The 19,044-nt window shown below is 46.6% G+C and overlaps 1 protein-coding gene across 1 annotated transcript; it reads right to left on the bottom strand.

The window, feature by feature from the left end:
* Nucleotides 1-1,708: 1,708 nt before the first annotated feature.
* LOC139059221 (major facilitator superfamily domain-containing protein 6-like) lies at nt 1,709-17,627 on the bottom strand. The gene is made up of 4 exons (XM_070537347.1): nt 16,844-17,627; nt 12,329-13,678; nt 10,307-10,486; nt 1,709-3,551 (listed from the first exon to the last, which is right to left on the bottom strand). Exons 1-4 carry the CDS (start codon nt 16,902-16,904, stop codon nt 3,454-3,456), a joined length of 1,689 nt encoding a protein of 562 aa, XP_070393448.1. The 5' UTR covers nt 16,905-17,627; the 3' UTR covers nt 1,709-3,453.
* Nucleotides 17,628-19,044: the final 1,417 nt, after the last annotated feature.

The following is a 19,044-nucleotide window of genomic DNA, read 5'->3' as shown; positions in this document are numbered from 1 at the left end:
AAAACGTGTTTTTGATCTTGCGCAGATTAGGATCTTCAGTACTCATGTATGAAATGACGATCTGTTGTGATTGTGCTGACAATGTGCCCCATGGCTCTGTTATTTACAGTGTTTCTGCGCAGCAACTGCTGCTTGTGTAATTTTTTCCGCAATTATTGGGGGCACGTTAAAGATCCCCTAGTGGTCAAAATTAATCCGGAGTACCCCACTACGGCGTGCCTCGTAATCAAACCGCGATTTTGGCGCGTAAAACCCCAGAATTCAATGCAATTCAATTTTTCTGCAGTAAAGTTCAGCTGCACTTTAATACCCCTCCCCCTCCCCACCCCAACCCCTCTAAGTGGTCATAATTATTCCGGGCTTCCCCAATACATCGTGCCTCATAATGACGTCGTGTGTGTGGCCCGTAAAAGCCTAGAATTCAATTTTTCTTGTCGCTCTTTAACATTTTCGACCAAGACAATTTCATCCATTGACATTGAAAAATGACTACAAAGCTTCAACCTCTTTTTTTTTTTCATCGTCACTATATATGACAGAAACGGGAGACGTTTCTGCCACCAAACGAGTAGAAAATGTTCTTTTTTAGTGTCAGAAATTTTTTGGGGGGTGGGAAGGTGTTCGAAGATTGAAATTTCCGAATCGAATTGAACATGAATATTCGAAAACGACCTCCAAATATAACATCGAACATCGACTATTTTATTTCCAGACACAGTGAAATATATAGTTTGCGTGGAGTCCTCTTGCTTAAAACCAAAAAGAAGAGAGAAATACGCTTACTGCCCTTATTTTACGTGGCGTACTTACGACGTAATTAAATGCATGTAATGCGGTTCGCATATGAACATCCGGTCAACTGAGGAGGTAGTAAAAGAGAAACATTATATTTCAGTTAGCTCCATGGTGTACCATGGCAATGACAGTAATGAAAAAAAAAGAAGAGCAGCAATAAAGGAGGGAAGTGTAGTACTACAGCACCGCACATTGTTTTAGAGCGATGAAACATGGTCCGAATAACCAAATAATAAATTGCGTTGGCTAACTTGGGACAATAAGTTTGCTCACAGACTGCCTAGAAGTGAGGAATTATCTGTAGGAATTATCTGCTCCGTGCGTTCGCTCGGGTTGTGCCCCTGCGCAGCAACTGCAGCACTTCTGCGGCGGAATCGTTTGGGACAGTCCCCCTATCCATCGCTCTGTCCACTCTGAGATTCCAAGAAGTGTTGTCATTCCTGAACTATTCGAGGAAAAGAAAATGAATATTCGACAATATCGAATACTGAGTTATCGAATCGAATGTCAAATGCTATTCGATTCGTTTTCGAAATTCGAATATTCGCACTACCCCTAATTTTCTTCTTCTTCTCTCTCTCTCTCTTTTTTTTGTTTCTATCACGGATAGGGCGTTTCGCCTACTGTCTGCCGTTGAAAAGTGCTGACGGCGACAAGCGGAAGACACGGAATGCGAAAAGCGTGAGAAAGGCTTGAGCTATCGCCAATTTGCGGACGCAGCAAAAATCGGAGTGGTGCTATGCAGTAGTATACTGTATACAGTAGCACGGGTAGTATATTGTTTCTGCCGGTTTCATGACTAAATTGAGAGAAGGGGTTCGTCTTGCAGAAATTCGCAGCACTTGTCATTGAGATAGCGCCTTTATGGTAACACACTGCGGCTAAAGCCCATAGAGAAAAACGTGTCAACACGAAGAAAAATAAATCGTACGTTTATTTAAGTTAAAGCTTTTCATTTTCGTAGACATGAACAGACACTGCAAATGAATGACAGGCGTGCTTTTGCTTTGTACTCGTCACATCAGTTGCGCGTCCCCGTTAGCCGTGTGATAACGTTATCACGTCCGGCACGACTCTTTTCTTTATTGTCATTTAGAATCTAGTGCGGTTTCCGGAGTCCCATCATGTGGAGAAAAACAATCTTTGCGATTAAGAACAAATTAAACAGGGATATTTCATTATGTGATCAGTTTTAAATGAAAGGAAACAAAATAGGAACAAAATAGGAACAAAAATGGAATAAGAAAGGACACAGAAGATGTTAAGCGGGATAAAAAATGATCACACAACTTCTCCGACATGAATGCTAAGTGAAGCGACGAAGCAGGTACTACTGCTGGCTACAGAACTAGATAAGCTCTCGTGCTCTGCACAGATCGATTACAACCAGACATCGTCTTAGGCTGCTTATGCTTGGCACCTGCTTGGGAGAAATGCTAGCCAGCCAGTTATGTTCCTCTGCCCTGCACAGAAGCGGAACACCTAGCTGGTACGCTTATCTATTTTTATGCTACCGTCTATAATAAAGGTGAAAATAAATATTACCGTGGCAAGGCCCACGTTAATTACTCTTGAGATAAGCTTTTTATCGGGTTGCCGGCATTTCCTGCACCTGGCCTGACGAACAAGGTGGCAAAGCATTGCTCCCTTTCAAGGTTGTCCTTTGCGTACAGCTTAGGACAGCCTGCGACTATACAGTTGATGTTGACCCGCCGCTCCCCCCCCCCCCCCCCCCACATCAACATATTTGTAGGTATTAGATGCAGGTTGCTTTTTCTCTCGGACGGGAAAAGCTTTAATGGGAAAAGGACCTGCAAGGTTGCCAGCCCGGGCTCAGGCCACCCGGGCATTATGTGCGGTGAGGCATAGCCTTTCCACCGCTGCCCGGGCTCGCTGGATAGACCATAGTTGGTCTTGTAGTTCCGAGCTAGTCAGAGCGCTTAGCCATCGCTCCTCGAAAAGGTCCGGTTCTATGTTGTCCTCTACAGATATTGATCTGATCTCTGTGCATTTCCATAAGATGTGTGCCATGTATGCGTGTTCGTGCTTGCAGAGCTTGCAGCTCGCGTCTCCTACATTTTTTATAGACAACTGTGGGATCGCCACCTGTGAAGATGGTATTACATCGTACCGTGGTCTGGCTTGAAGGCACATACAAATGGAGCAAGCAGGGCCGAGCTCCTTAATTGAGCTGAAAGTGACACTATGTCCATCCAATACGCAGCCCACCCAGTGGCACACGGTTCAGTGTGAATGAAGGAATCTTGATTGAAATTGAGATTCGCAGGGCATGACATGGCATGTCTCCCAAGTTCACAAAGTTCGCGAGTTTCCGCAATTTGCTTCCAAAACTGGGCCTCGTTTACCCATAGTCGTTGTTATAGCTGTGTAAAAAAAAAAAAATCCAGCAGTCCTGTAGACCTGCAAGAGCGCCGCAGGGATGTTGTCGGACAGGGTCATGATGGACGTGGGGCGGCGCATTGCGCTTGTCTCGCTCTAACCATTAGTCAAGGATATGGACAATGCAGTCTGTGCCATCGCACACATCGCTGTTCGTGGACCACATGGGAACTCTACGGATCATTGTTTTTGTGCATGAGGCATATTATCACCCTTTGCAAAATGATCGCCGATCATTCCGAGCATTCGGCGTCAGTCTCACACGTTTGTTTGGACGGAAGTGTAGGCGTACGTTCTCTTTTCCGCTGACAAAACACCGCTGCTGGAACCAACTTCCGATGGAGGGGCGGCAGCTCCTGCGAGAAAAAAGAATAAAGAGAGAGAGCGAGAGAAAGACGTTGCGGTTTCAAAGCGTGAACATCCAAAAGAGCCTGAGAACATGCACGTTGGTTGGCATATCTGCTGAAGTTTCTCTTGTTGCGCTGCGGCTTCGTTGCACTAGACCGCCATGCTCTGTTAATTAACCACGTTTCCTCATAATAACAGGACGGCTGTAGAGGAAGTCATACAAGGAACAGAGCGAAAGCTGTAATAACTGCAAAACGACTGAATGTGGTAACTGCAGATGTGCGCACAGCAAAGAAACAAACATCACATCCGCTGGCTTTAACTTAGTTTTCATGGTGGTCTGCAGCTGGGCGAAGGTCGCGGGTTCGATTGATTGCTGCAGCCGCTCTTTCAGGAACCCGGAACTCCCGTGCGAAAACTGCCATGTCGTGAGGGCCAAGTGTTAATAACCGCGAGTGGTCACAGTTGATGCTAAGTCATATTTACAATGGATAACAGCCCTCACAGCCAAGCTTTAGCTCTAATCCGGTGAAATCCAATCAATCAATCAATCAATCAATCAATCAATCAATCAATCAATCAATCAATCAATCAATCAATCAATCAATCAATCAATCAATCAATCAATCAATCCACCATGCATAGCCTAAGCAGTCGCGCAAATTTTCGGCTTTTGAGGGCGAGAAGCAATTAACTATAACAACTACTTATGAACAAGAACCCGCTGCGATAGCCCAGTGGCTATGACGTTGCGCTGCTGGGCTCGAGTTCGCAGGTTCGGTCTAGGTCGCGCGGCGGCCGCATTTCCATGACGCCGAAATGCACAAACGCTCGTGTAGTTAGATTTAGGCGCACATTAAAGATCACAGATGGTCAAAATTAATCAGGAGCCCTCAATACGGCGTTCCTCATAATTATGTCGTGTTTTCTGTACGTAAAACCATATATATATATATATATATATATATATATATATAAACGAGAAGAAAGGGGGTTAACCGAGGGACCCGATAATTATTAGTCATATAATGAGAAGCCAACAAACACTGACACCAAGTACAACATAGGGGAAATTGCATATGCTTAATAAATGAAATAAAGTAATGATAAATTAATGGAAATTAAAGTGGATGAAAAAACAACTTGCCGCAGGTGGGAACCGAACCCACAACCTTCGCATGTCGCGTGCGATGCTCTACCAATTGAGCTACCGCGGCGGCGTTTCCTCATCCACTTTCTTGGGTATTTATGTGTACTAGTAGAACCCTGGGAGTCCACTTATTCATCCACTTTAATTTCCATTAATTTATCATTACTTTATTTCATTTATTAAGCACATGCAATTTCCCCTATGTTGTACTTGGTGTCAGTGTTTGTTGGCTTCTCATTATATGACTATATATATATATATATATATATATATATATATATATATATATATATCCCAGGTGGTCGAAATTTCCGGAGTCCTCCACTACGGCGTGCCTCATAATCAGAAAGTGGTTTTGGCACGTTAAACCCCATAATTTTTACATGTTTATGTACAGTAATTATGTCGTGTTTTCTGCACGTAAAACCATATATATATATATATATATATATATATATATATATATATATATATATATATATATATATATATATATATATATATATATATGTGTGTGTATATATATATATATATATATGTGTATATATATATATATATATATATATATATATATATATATATACACATATATAGAAAACACGACATAATTACTGTACATAAACATGTAAAAATTATGGGGTTTAACGTGCCAAAACCACTTTCTGATTATGAGGCACGCCGTAGTGGAGGACTCCGGAAATTTCGACCACCTGGGGATCTTTAATGTGCACCTAAATCTAAGTACACGGGTGTTTTCGCATTTCGCCCCCATCGAAATGCGGCTGCCGTGGCCGGGATTCAATCCAGCGACCTCGTGCTCAGCAGCCCAACACCATAGCCACTGAGCAACCACGGTGTGTGTGTGTGTATATATATATGTATATATATATATATATATATATATATATATATATATATATATATATATATATATATATATATATATATATATATATACACACACAGTGAAGTAGACGCGCGTATGAAGCGGTTTATTGACGTTTCGGCCGGGGTCCGGCCTTCATCAGAATACATTGCATGGTGTCGGTACTGACACCATGCAATGTATTCTGATGAAGGCCGGACCCAGAACTGCTTTCTTTCTGGTATATATATATATATATATATATATATATATATATATATATATATATATATATATATATATATATATATCCCCTAGTTGGTCGGAATTTTTGTGTTTGAGTTTGCGCGTAACAGAATTATGTTTTCTCGTACACTGGAATTACAATGTGATGCTATAATGTTTACAGGTTGTGTGTCAGTCGTACTGTATGAATTTTCTGGCGCATATAACTTTGAGAAATTCAGATATATCAATAACGCACTTGCGCTAGGCGGAGGACCTACAAGAATGAGGATGTATGGATGGATGCATAGATGGATGGATGTTGTGAGCGTCCCCTTTGGAACGGGGTGGTGGGTTGCACCAGCAAGCTCTTGCTATTATACTACGTATTGTCCTACCTAGGTTTTAAAAAAAAGAAAAAAAAACACGGTGAATTCCCATAACCAAATTTGTTGACCCCCTATTCTGAACTTTGCTTTTGAACGTCTCCGTTTTTTGTTGTTTCTTACTTGCACCAATCTTCTTATTGCCTCTTACTAATCTCTGTTGCGGACATGTTTACCTTCCCCCTGCTCTCGCTGAGCCTAAGGGCTTCAAGGAGGCCAGTGGTGCCTAAATCGACTGCTGGGCAGATATCTTCACATTCTGATAAAACATGCTCCATTGTTTCCCTAGCTTTACCGCAGCAAGCACATGCTTGTTCTTCCTTCGTATATTTCGCTTTATAGGTGCGTTGTCTTAGGCATCCTAATCTCGTTTCGTAAAGTAATGAGCTTCCCTTTGAGTTATCATTATTTGTTCCTTTCGTGATTTCGTTTTTTCCTCTTAAGTAGTTACTCATGGCAGGTTTCTTTTCCATTACCGCCACCCATGAGATTATGCTCTGCTAACGGTACCGTCACCTAGCGGCCGCGGCCATGGCCTCTCGTACAGACCTCAAACGGAAGCTGAAAAAGGCTTTGTCTTTCAGTTTCCGCGAACAGATTTATGTTTTCCCGTATAGTCGAATAACAGTCCGAAGCTATCAGGTCTGCAGCTTGTGTGTATGTCGTACTTAACGCATTTTTCTGACGCAATTTACGTTTAAACTTTCATTCAGTTCAAGAATGGACTTGCGACTGGAGGAGGGCCTAAAGAATATTATATATGAGGGTGCATGCTGCACTTTCGCCCACGTGCGTGCGCGCGTGACGTTCGTCGCTTGTGACGGTGGTGCTTGTGTAACGCCGTCTAACGTCGGTAACAGCTTCACTGTAAGTACAACCACTTTCACTTGGTTGAACGAAGGCGTATTTTTTTTTCTTAAGATCGCTATCAAAGCGTGACAGGCAGCCGTGATCAGGGGCCTTATAACGTACAACTATTCCAATATGTTTTTATTCCATTCTTCTGACGTCAAATTTACGTAACTGCCGACGCAAGAATCGGGCTGTTACCCGCAGCGTTGTTTTAACTCCCCTGTCAAATGCTCTCCTCGCTTATAGCAGGTCACTTTTGTTTGCTTTGACCTAATTGACAGTTTTTTTCTGATCTAATTGGCTGACAATAGGTGACGAGTACGCAGAAGTGGAGAGTGTTTTGGTGGGGCCGAGCTCGCGCAGCGAAATTAGACAACCGGATGAGGAGGGCGGTGCCGGTATCTGGGATTGGCCCGCTTCACATTCCTTAGGTTGCGGTCGCCGGGCTGAAATCGCGGCGGCGTGCAACGGAAGGTTAAAATGCCGCTAAAATGGATCCTCAGGGAAGAAGAGTTGGCAAAGCGATGTAGACGTGCCGAAAAGGTTCGAAAACATTATACTAACATGTAAAACTTTTTTATTATACGCAAATAAATTTGTTCTCCCCGGATAGTAGACAGTGCTAGGGCGATTGGTGGGCAGACATCTTCAATTCCTCCTGGAACGGGGAAGTTTCCGGCTATTCCGAAAAAAAAAGTGATTCATTTTTGTTATGCGTATTAATGTGCGTACACGACACTTTGACGTTGAGAGTTCTCGCGGTTTTGTGACTTCGCGTGACAGAAAGGTTAAGTGGGTGCAGCCCGATGACATTTGACGAATAGCGGAGGGATAATGGGAGAAAATATGGGGAATCAGAATTGATTTTTGTTTTGTTCCATATAATCATGCGTAGTGTGCACACATCATACCAGATGGGGAGTTTTCGCTGTTTTCGTGGCGTCACGTGAACGACAGGCAAAGTGGGGGCAGCTCGAAAAATGTTGGAGCAATCGTGGAATGCTAATTGCAGAAATGGAATCTAAACGGTTTGGAATAGCTTTACGTTATAGCGCCCCAGGAATCGAAGTCCCAATTCCGTGCTCGACAAACGCACACCATAGTCGCTGAGCCTCTGAGGCGGGCGAACGGGAGACCGCGTATCTTAAATAGGCCTAATTTTTCAAGAGATCTTAACATATATGTCCTGTCTGACAGCCTGTCGATTGTCACACCCAGAAACTTGCCACCTGACACGTACCGAATGGGAGAGCGTGCAACCTTTAACATGTAGCGCGAGACATCACGTGGACGCCCCATATTCGAATATTAAGAGAAAAACTCAGAGCCCTAGCTGCCACTCTGTGAAGAAGCATGACCAGCGAAGCTGTGTATGCGGGCCCTTAATGGCCAATTGCACCTCCGCCGCGGGTCAGCCCGGTATTGCACCATCTTCGGGATCGGTCCACGTATGGTGAGTGCTTGACGCCTGCTTCACCTAAGCCATGGGTCAGCCCGGCTTCGCACAACCTTCGGGATCGGCCCATGTATGGGGAGTGCTTAACGCCTGCTTCACCTCCCCCACGGGTCGGCCTGGCACTGCACTATCTTGGGGATTTTGTGTCTACACACGGACACGATCCCGGGGAAACTAGCCCTTAACAGCTTCGCTGTAAAAATTGGGCCATACGCGAGCATCTTCCGTATGCTATGAAGCAACACTGGTGGCTGCTCCGTAAATTCTCTGCTACGCATGGGTACGGCTCTCTGGGAAGGCCTCCTACGATACAGCCTTCCTGTGCTACAGGGCATTTCTCAAACCAACGTAAAAGCACTCACATTTGCGCAAGCAAAAGTCCCGAGTGTGTGCAACGGCATATCAGAAAACACGCCAAGCGTGGAGCCCTTGCAGAAAGCAGACGCCTATCGGCTCCAGCGCTTCTGAAACACGAGTTTCTTCGAGTGCACATACACTTTGCCGCCAGAGTGCCGGGTTATCCACTTGTTTCAGACAGTGGTCCTATGGTGCGAAGCTTGCTCCCGCTGAATTATCAAAGCCCTTATATGCCGACGGAACCACCATGGAAAATTCCTTCGTGGTTCATTGTTACTTTCGTGCCTGGGTTCAAGAGCAAGAGAAATATTCCTGGTCCAGCGTTGACATATTTTGCTCTGGTACATGTTAACGCCAGTTACAGGGCTCACCGTCATATTTGTACTGATGGCTCCGTTACGCCTACATCATCTGCCATTGGTATGTGGATTCCGTCTGCGAGTATTACCATCTTTGCCACTGTCAGTCACCACGCTTCAGCGACAGCCACTGAACTAGCTGCACTGCGGGTCGCTTTGATTTAAATCACCGAACAGAAAGCTGAGTCTTGGGTCATCTTCACTGACTCAAGAGTGGCCCTGCAGTCCCTAAGGTCGCCACGCATGCAGGAACAACTCGTAATGGACATCAGGCGCCTATGCAATAAAGCCTGCGAACTGCGTCACAGCATTGTGCTGCAGTAGTTACCAGCCCACTGCGGAATACAAGGCACCGTCCAGGCTGACCATGCTGCTAGAGCTGGACGCGGCACTTCGAGAGAAATGGTCCAGATACCTTTCTCGAAAGAACGCGCAGTGACACACGCATCTGTGCACGCTTGGCTTCTCCAGCAATCCCTCTGTACAAATGCCAGCTACCAGTACGGACTCCTATACAAAATACATCCATCGTGCGACTTTTACATGCCGCGAGGCCTCAACATGCAAGACCAAGCATTTCACCGCATAAGACTCAATCTAACCTGCATAAACTACTTCAGATTTAAGATTCAACTCACGGACTCGCCATCGTGCTCTATATGTACAGTCCCTGAAGATTTTCAACATGCTCTGTGTGACTGCTGCCGCTACGCGTCAGAGAGGGGGAGAGTCTCTGAAGGCGTCACTGCACCTTCAACGGGACTCAGGCTCGGTACTATACAGCACATTCTCGGCCCATGGCAAAGCAGCACCTGTGCGTCGTGCGCCACGAAAAAGCTGCTGACGTTCTTGCAGGCCATGAGCCTTAAGGAAACTTTGTAATGATCTCTATAGTGTATCATGTGTGCGTGTGTGAGTGATTGTATGTGCTGTTAAGTGTTTATCACTGCATATGTCATAATCAACACCCAGGACTTGGAGTAGCATGTCAGGTAAACAGTCAGGCTAATATCTTCAGCATATCATTGAAGCTTGTTTCTCTCATGTCAATCATATTTTTGTAGGTACTGCGGTCGCACCGCCAAGCATGTTGGTAGGAGTGGGTCAACTCACTTCTCTTGGCTGTCGCTGAGCGGCCGCGCTTGCCTGCTCCGGCGAGGTAGGCGAGCGAAGCGTCCAGAGCGTATGCCAGCACGCACCAGGCGAAGCCGGCCACCGCCACCAGCTGGAAGGTGGAAGCGCCGCCCAACCACTCAAAGCCAGCACCACCCACCATGCCGCCTAGCGCAGTTCCTGCCCATGCGTCGCCAAGGGAGGGAAGGAAAGAGGAAATGCTTTATTTTCAAGTGGCTTTCAAGAGAGATTGCAGCTCGACAAAACAGGCATACCCTTCGAGATCGGGCTGCAAGGCAACGCGTGCTGACAGATCTCGGAAGACATGTTACAGGGATTATGGTACGGCGAAAAACCGATGGAAACGCTGCTTCGTTAACATGAAGTCGACGTGAGAGAGTTCATTCAGAAATAGGACTGACTCAAGGCGACCTGACTGCGTTTATATGCATTTTGCCAGACAGGTCGAACGAACCAGTAGTCAACCCTTTGGCGTGGCCTAATCCAAGCCTCTCCCTCGGCCGTACAACCGCAAGTGATTAAGTTCAACGACCGAATTTTGAACCAACGAGCCGACTAGCTCCGACTTCACGTCGCGGTTTCCACAAACGTAACAATGGATCACTGAGATAAAAAAAATAGAAAATGTGTTCTTCAAAAGCCCCAGTTGATAGCTTTTCTGTAGTATTTTTCCTTCTACCACTACGCGTATAGTCGTGCAGTATAGTTCCTGACAAATCAGCTCGTCCAGTACTTTTGAACCGAAAGTCTTAAATGCCTCATCAGATGGTGGCCTTGAAAACGCGGCGCGTGGTACAGAAAGTCATGTGAGCTCGAGTCGCGCAGACACGTGCTCGTGCCACTGAGAATAACCTAAAGCTTAGGAAACAAAGAACAAGAATGACGTCTTGCGAAAGATACCGTCTCCCCTATGTCATTCAAATTTTGACTCCATGGTGTCGATGACCTGACCTCTAAACAGCAGTCCTATGTATAGACCTACTCACTGCTTTTAGATTTTATTCGAGTGAGTCAATATAAATCCATTGATCCGCGAATTGTTCCGTTACCCTCAGCTTTACTGCACAGATATCTTGCCTATTTTTGACAAGGTACCGGAAGCAGGTTCCGGCTTCAACTTTAATTTGGTGCATGTGTGAAAGGCAGTTTGGAGCGAGCATCACAGCGAAGTAAAATTAGTGTTTAGTATATGGCACATGAACGGGATCTAGTACGTTGGTGATGAACAACTGAGGACGTGTACGTGCAGTAACAGTGCTTTGATCATTTAGCTAGAGCCTACCATTCTCCCCTCTCTTCCTGTCTCTTCATTTTTTTTTTCAATTTTCAATTTAGCGTTGCCTCGAAAGCGAGGTCAAGATCCTTTCAGCAAGGCTGCATGCTGCGTGTGTGGGCGCGTGTTTTTAGCGCTCCATGTAGTAAGTACCCTGGCTGCAATATTTGAGGGTAGCTTTGATTTGTTGGATCCGACAGGTCTTTAGAAAGCCAATCTTGCCCTTACCTCCCTATCCTTGCACCCTTCACAGGAACAATCTTGCCCTTACCATTTTCCCTTTCCTCTCCCTCTCCTTGCATCCTCCACGGGGAAAAAAAAGATGAATAGAAGAACACTCCCTCATTGTTGCCATGTTGAGCAGAACGCCGAGCGCTGCCTTCGGAAGGTTTTTTTTTTTCAGAAGACCACATATATGCTGTGTTCACAAATGATGCAGTTCAGCCGTTTTCTTGATACAGTATACTGTGTTACTATAGGCTTCCTCACCTTTGCAATGGAATACCAACTAGCCCGTACCCAAACCCTGCTTCCTCACCAAGTTGCTTTGCATTTTGAACTGAATTTAAGGTTATGGTCAAAAGAAGAAAAACACAGGCCACTCAAGGATAGGCTCGGAAGTAGAGGAACTGCGTCGTAATTGGTCATACTAAGAATAGTTTGAAAAATAGTTTCTCAAATCCAGCAGACCGCTTGGTCAACTGTGACTTTTTCACACCCCATCTTACCGATGCCTTCGAAGAAGCCCATCACGAGTCCCATGGTTGTGGCCTCGGTTCCGGGTGGCGCCACTTCTTCGGCGTAAGAAGGAATGGCCGTGAAGAAGGCTCCCAGCGCCAGTCCGAGCAGTAGCTCCACGAGAAGGGTCACCCAAGGGTTAATGATAATTGAGTACAGTGCGAAGGAGACTGCCATCGAGACAAGAGCGGCGCGCAGAATGAGCACGTGTCCCGTCTTACCAATGGCCCAACCTGCGCACACAAATACCGGAAGTTCGGCGAAGCTCCTCACTGCCACAGACGCACCCATCAGCGCCGAGGAGGCACCGAGGTTGTCCAGGTACCAGAAGTGGTACTGCCACACGATGCCCACAAACACTCCACCGATAGTGGCGTCCAGGAGGAGAAACCACACCCGGCTGTCCTTGTAGATAAGCCGGGACACATCCTTGGCAATGTTTTCGGCGCTCTTGCTTTTCCTGATGTCACAGATGCAGACGCACACGGCATCAACTAACATCAGCGCGGCAGCCAAGTAGAACCCTGCCGAATAGTCTGTGGGCGACGACGCGCCGCCGATCCCCTTGAGGCCGTCGATGAGGTATCCGCTTCCGGCGGCGAATATGCCCCATCCCACTGTACCCCACAGCCTGTGCAAGCCGAATCGACTTTTGGAGTCAACGCCCTCGCTTTCCAGGAGCTCGAAGCAGCCGGTGTCCGTCAGAGAGTTCGCGCAGCCGATGGCCGCGTAGTTGACCGTCACGAAGATGCAGTACAGCCAGAACACCGCCGTTGCGAGGACAGACCCCGACGTAGGTTGTGGACCGCGGTCCGTCAAAGGACAAAAAACGGTGCAAGCTCCGGTGACATTTTCAAGTTCTCTGGGAGGGAAGCTTAACGTTATGTTTGTTTCGCTGACGTTTCCGTGCACTCGTATGCTTTGGGAAAGCACGTTGTTTACAGATTGATTACCTTCATGGACGCAGGTCAAGTTACAAGAGAGGTCTAGTAGAGCAGGCCGTGTCAAATTTAGCTCGGGCATGTATATTACACGAGATCTAGTCGTTATGTCCTCGGGTGTGACAGATATTGACAGGTTGTGAGTGGAACCTTCGCCTTCTGTCACCCTTTCAGCGACGGCCGGTAGGAAGTTTATCGCAGCGAACGTTGTCAAGACGCAGAGAAGGAAAGAGAGGATGACGACCTTGATCTGTTTCGAGTGGTCGACGATAGCGCCGAAGATGGGTTTTGAAGCCGCCGAGAAGAAGGGTGCCACGGTGTAGATAAGGCCCACTTCGACGGCAGACACTCCGCGGTCCTTGATCAGGACGCCGATAAAGGGCAGGAAGCCAGAAAGGGCTGCGTAATGCAGAAAAGAGCGTGGTGAGCAAACAAGGTCCGCTCGTATTTGAGTGGATTTCATAACATGGAAGCTGCGCTTGTAATTTCCACTATCCGACCTCCCGTCACCGTTGTTCTCATACTAAGCTTCACATTTATCAACAAAATGCTTTTCTGTGGGGCATGCAGATAATGCAAAAAAGTGGGTAAAGCCGAGTGAATGTTGACAAAGCTTTGACCGGACAGTATGGGAGCTCTGGACATGTGCCTCTGGAAAGTGCTTCGAGCGGCCAGTCGCGCGGCAATTTCGCTTGTGTTCGTGGGCGCCTATGACGCTAGAAAAAAAAAACAATTTTATGTAGCACGTATTGAGCTACAGAGAACTGCATCGGGAGTTTTTCGTATTGTTAAACGATTTTCTTATTTACACTTTTCATCTAATTATAATATTTGAGAAGTTCATTAATATATTAAGACTAATTATGTAATTAGGTGGCATTCAAAACTTATCTGAGTATCTTTAAGCGACGGCAAACAACATTACCTTAGTTCTGTCCAGCTACGTGGCTTTTGCATATCTTTAAGTCTTGATGCATAATAGTTGGGACACCCTGTATGCATGTATACCGAGTCTTGAACTGCTCTGATTAGAGTTCATATTATATTTAAACAGACGCTGTTTAAGGTTTGCACCATATCAGCACAAAGTATGCTCGGTCCCGGAATAGTTTCTTCTTAGAGATAATTTTCCTTCGTCCTGTAGTCAAACTTGAACATCGCTCGCACGCGTGAGACATTAGCGGATTCGCATTCCCTTGTAGAGCCAAACAACACAGGACAATATGGTAAACGAAGATTAGAATTACGACCACCAACTCGCCCAAACTATCAGGTTATTCATGTAGCAGACCCACTCCGAGGAAGATGGGCTAATCGGAGAAACTGCGAAGCGTAGGTTTTTAAAGCTCTTTCTTTGCCTCTTCCTTCGACTTTCCCACTGCTGCTGCTGCTGTGGGCTGCTGTGGCCGCTGCTGTCGCGCACACCACGTCAGGGGGTGTTTCAGAGCATGTATATAGATGACAACCGCGAGTAAGAGAAGAAAGGTGACGGGAGAAAATCGTTTTCACCCCACCGCGTTGAATGTGCCCAATGTCCTTTGGAGTTCCCTGGCCGTCGCCACTTTAGCCGCTTGACAGCTGTAATTATCAGTGACTCCCCTCAGAAGCATTGCAGAAACTGCAACGCTTCCCTGTCTACTAACGTGCGAGTCCGAACGGTGGTGACGGTCCGGAGGAGAGAAATATTCTTGATTGGGGAGGAGACGCAGATAGAACTGTAGAGAGGAAAAGAAGGAGAGGGAGGATAAGAGGCTGTTCCCATACAAGAGAGGGGGGAAGTGACCCGAGAAGGCAAGGAAACCCCACTACTATACGACAGCGGTTGCGGGGAAACAGGATAAACTCAAGTTCAACGTACGGTACAGTACGTTGCTTTTGTTTCTGAAAAATAAACGCCGTGCAAATATGTCAAGCGGGCAACTTACGCAGGGCGCGCAGAAGCAGAGCCGCATTAATTAAAGCGCACTGCAGGGTCCAGGAGACACTACGGAAGCGGTCGACCGTCAAATCAAAACTTCTGAGCCTACCGCGTTAGCTTTGCGGCTATGACATTGCTAGAGGTCGTGAATTTGACCCCAATCGCCGCAGCCGCATTTCGACGTGGGCGAAATTGAAAACGCACGTGCACTTAGATTTTGGGACGCGTTAAAGGACATCATGGTGTCAAAATTAGTCCGCAGTCCGCCACTACCGCGTGCCTCATAAACCGAGTGGGGTTTTGGCACGTACCAGCCCTATAATCCAATTCAAGTTTAATGCTTCTGCCACAATGCGATGTGCCATGTCAGACAATGACATCGCTCAACGCTCTCAGAGGTTAGAAAATATGGCGCACAACAACGCCGCAAGCAAACATCTCTCTCTGTGTGTTCTGTGTACTTCACAGACAAGCAGCAGTGGTGCATGCAAGGTAACGTTTAACATCAACCCACCGCTCTCGTGTTAGCCTAAACATTGAAGAAACTAAGATTTGGCCGTCAACATCACTGCTAATTATCGTCAATCAAAGTATCCAGCACGGAAAGCTTCGCTTAGATCGATTCCCACGATGCGTGGGATCTGCATAATTTTTTTCTAATGCTGACTGTTCAAGAACGTTTCCAAAAGTGATTTATTGCCGAAGCGACTTCACATCAAATGATCCTTTATTAATCGAACAATTTATCGTAAGCAACTAACGACACAAGTGACACTAATTGCGCGTAACAGAATTTTGCTTCACAGCAGGCGCACGTGTTGCAAATCGGGGCTGCTGTCTGGCACATGACTCGTCGCGACCTTGTTTACAACTGCGCTTTTCATTTGTATTTCCGTCTGACGTGGAACCACGTGCCTCATCGTGTTGTCATTTCACGCCGTCTTGTAGTTGTCGAGAACGGCCAGATTGCAGCACTAAAGAAGCAACGTGAGGTACGGGGCCAATAAATAGAACACCAAGAATTGTGCGGCCCCTTCAAGCATTTCATGACATCCGGCGACGTATACTACGTTGCATACAGGCCTGCCCATGTTCAAGGTTCAAGAGCACATTGTGCTTTAGAGTTCAAGATGCATGTGTGGGTGACGGTTGTGACAAGGACGTGACCGAATAATGATAATGTGAGCTTCTCATTTTAAGCGGAGTGCTGGCTCAAGCCACCAATCTCCTTCTTGGAAAAGTGTCACACAACTTTCGCTTTGCAGTGAATGTTTTCTTTAGTCGTTGCTTTCTCGAACTTGTATTCTATAAATGATGTTATTCGCACCTCATCTTACGCTCTGTATTCTAACTCGTGCTGTTAACTATATTCCCGTTTGAATTTATGTGAAGCTCAACATCTGCACAGATGTGTCGAGCAAGCCGGCACTTAAGTGCTGAGTCACTCATTTCAGATAGAATGTGTGGCAAGAAATAAATTAAGAAAAAAAACAATATTCTTTCGCATGTATTCGACAAACAATGCCAACGATGTCTCAACATGTGCGTGAGAAGCACTACTGCCTTGACAATAGAGAGACGTACTACAATGCCTGTCGCGAAGCGGTTAAAGCGAACATACTAGTAGCAACTGCCGGGGCACTTACCGCCGTAGTAAAAGAAGTAGTGCGCCTTCATTGGCAACTCCCTCAGGTTAATATTTGCCATCGTGCAAAACTTCGTGGCTTTCGCTGCTCGCGAGTCTTGCGTTTCTGGCAGTTGGCCGCGCTCCTTGACCGAAGTAACTTCTCCGTTTCGTTTTTTTTCTTGTTTTCTCACGACGTACTCCAAGGTGAAGTCATTTCAAGTTCTGATCTTCGCAAAGGAGCATTGCGCAATCACCTTGGTCGTTGTTAAAGGTTGCTACGAACCACGGGGTGGTGAAGCCCGGGTAAAACGGCTGTCACAGGTCGAAGAGCATGGCTGACGCTCCATACCAGAAGCAAAAAAAAAAAAAAGAATTCGAGACGTACAGAAGCAGTTGTCGAAACGTATAGTTGAGTCGGATTCAGTCGTCCTTTTCTCGCTTACTTCGAGCTGTACCATCTCCTCTGGTGCTTTTGGGCATCTTGGTGGTGCCGTTGAGCTTATCGTTTGGCCTACCTCCTTGGTGTACAGGCTGCTGATGCTGCTTCTGCCGCTGTTATAGCTTCTCCTCCCGGAGTGCGTTCCGTTATCTGTCAAGACCGCCGCCGCCTGGGCATGCTTCGTGCTCTCTTCGTCTTTTGCTGTTCGCGCTCTCCGAGTTATTTCTTTTGCGAGACACGGGGTCTTCTCTCTTTCGCCCTCTGCTTGCGTGCCCGAAGAAAGATCCTTCGTTGCCAGGCGAGCTCCCGCCGCGTTGAGTGCCGTCCGAGCGTACCGGGCCCATCGGGCTCGTTTATCGAGAGGAACGCGTCGCGCTTCGCAAGCTTTCCTTTTTTTTCTCTCTCGCGCGTGCCGAACAGCTGACGGCGGCACACTTGCGCAGTCGCGGAAGTTCCCAAGCAGCAACAGCACAACATCCTGCCGTTGCTGTCGTAAGCGCGTCCGTAGCAACGAACTCGCACCTCCTGCCAGAACGTGCAAACGCAGACGCGGCTTAGCGTCTCGGCCGAGAGCTTGTGCATTGAACGCACTTGTGAGGCGTGCGCTTGGCCTGTCAACACACGGCGATGGATTATTTTGGAGTTAGTGAAGCGAGAACAAGCGGTAGGGGTGTCATTTTTACGATGTCAAGAAGGCAGGCACGTACCCTGGAGGGGTCCGAGGGTGCCCATGCCCCCCCGAAATTAAGGAACAGAGCCCTCCCTCCCGCCATGCCACCGCTCCTCACACACACGTTCCTAAAGCACCGCCAAAGCAACCTTGAGACTTGACAGCTATTCGGCGGTTAACATTTTGCTGCCTTTTTAATTCCTTTTTGGATGGCGGTAGTTATCGGCATCTCCTAGGGTGTGAAGGCCAGCTTCCTGATCGATTCGGTACCCGCACGATTAGATGCCTTCAGTTTTCACCATCTAGTGCAACGGTCACGCGCATCGCTGTTGCTTCATTAGTTCAACCTTCTTTGTTTAGACTGATCCAGGGACCAGGTAAGGGATTTAGTTTGTACTGAGCTGGTCTGTATGTGGCCGGAGAAAACGCCAGTTGCTTTTAACTTCTCCTTTTGCTTCATTATTTCCTCGAGTGACGGCTCGCCGCGAGGCTGACAGATCCTTGGAACCATATACCTGTGATATGGGTTAGATAAGGCGGAAAATAAAATAATACGAAACAGCGTCTGTCATCACACCCTGCAATAACCGTTAAACCCATAAGCTATATGAATGCTACTCGTTACCAACGTTGTCCATTACCTCGTCTGGTTTTATTCGATCGGTACAGCACCTTTCGTGCAATATTGGCAAATGGAAACAAGAGTAGCAAGGAGCTGAGAAATTAAGCGATATACTAAGGGAGAGAGCCGAGGCGACCGCCAAACAGGAAGAAAAAGCAAAAATTATCAAATTTACCCGTTGTTTGTGAAAATATTTATGGATAATTTTATTTTTGAAAGAAAGGAAGTGGAGAATGATTCCGTGTGTTTTGAATGACGTTTCTACAGTTATCAGTCGAGCCGCCCAAAGTAGGCACTTCTCTGCTGTACTTATGTGGTTGTTTTTCTCATCTTCCGCGGCGGCGCAGTACATCTAGAAGCGCAGCGTCGTGTGCTCTACAGGGTTGTACGGGACTGGCGGCTACGCTTTGTTACACAACTTCCTGAATAACAATAGGAGTCGGCTCTGGCACTTGGTAGAGCAGTAAACGAGGGACGCAAAAGAAGTTT

The sequence above is a fragment of the Dermacentor albipictus genome, chromosome 4, assembly GCF_038994185.2.
Source record: "Dermacentor albipictus isolate Rhodes 1998 colony chromosome 4, USDA_Dalb.pri_finalv2, whole genome shotgun sequence".
Classification (NCBI taxonomy): Eukaryota; Metazoa; Arthropoda; class Arachnida; order Ixodida; family Ixodidae; genus Dermacentor; species Dermacentor albipictus.
The sequence above is the reverse complement of the archived record's forward strand: the minus strand, read 5'-3'. Positions and strand labels throughout refer to the sequence as shown.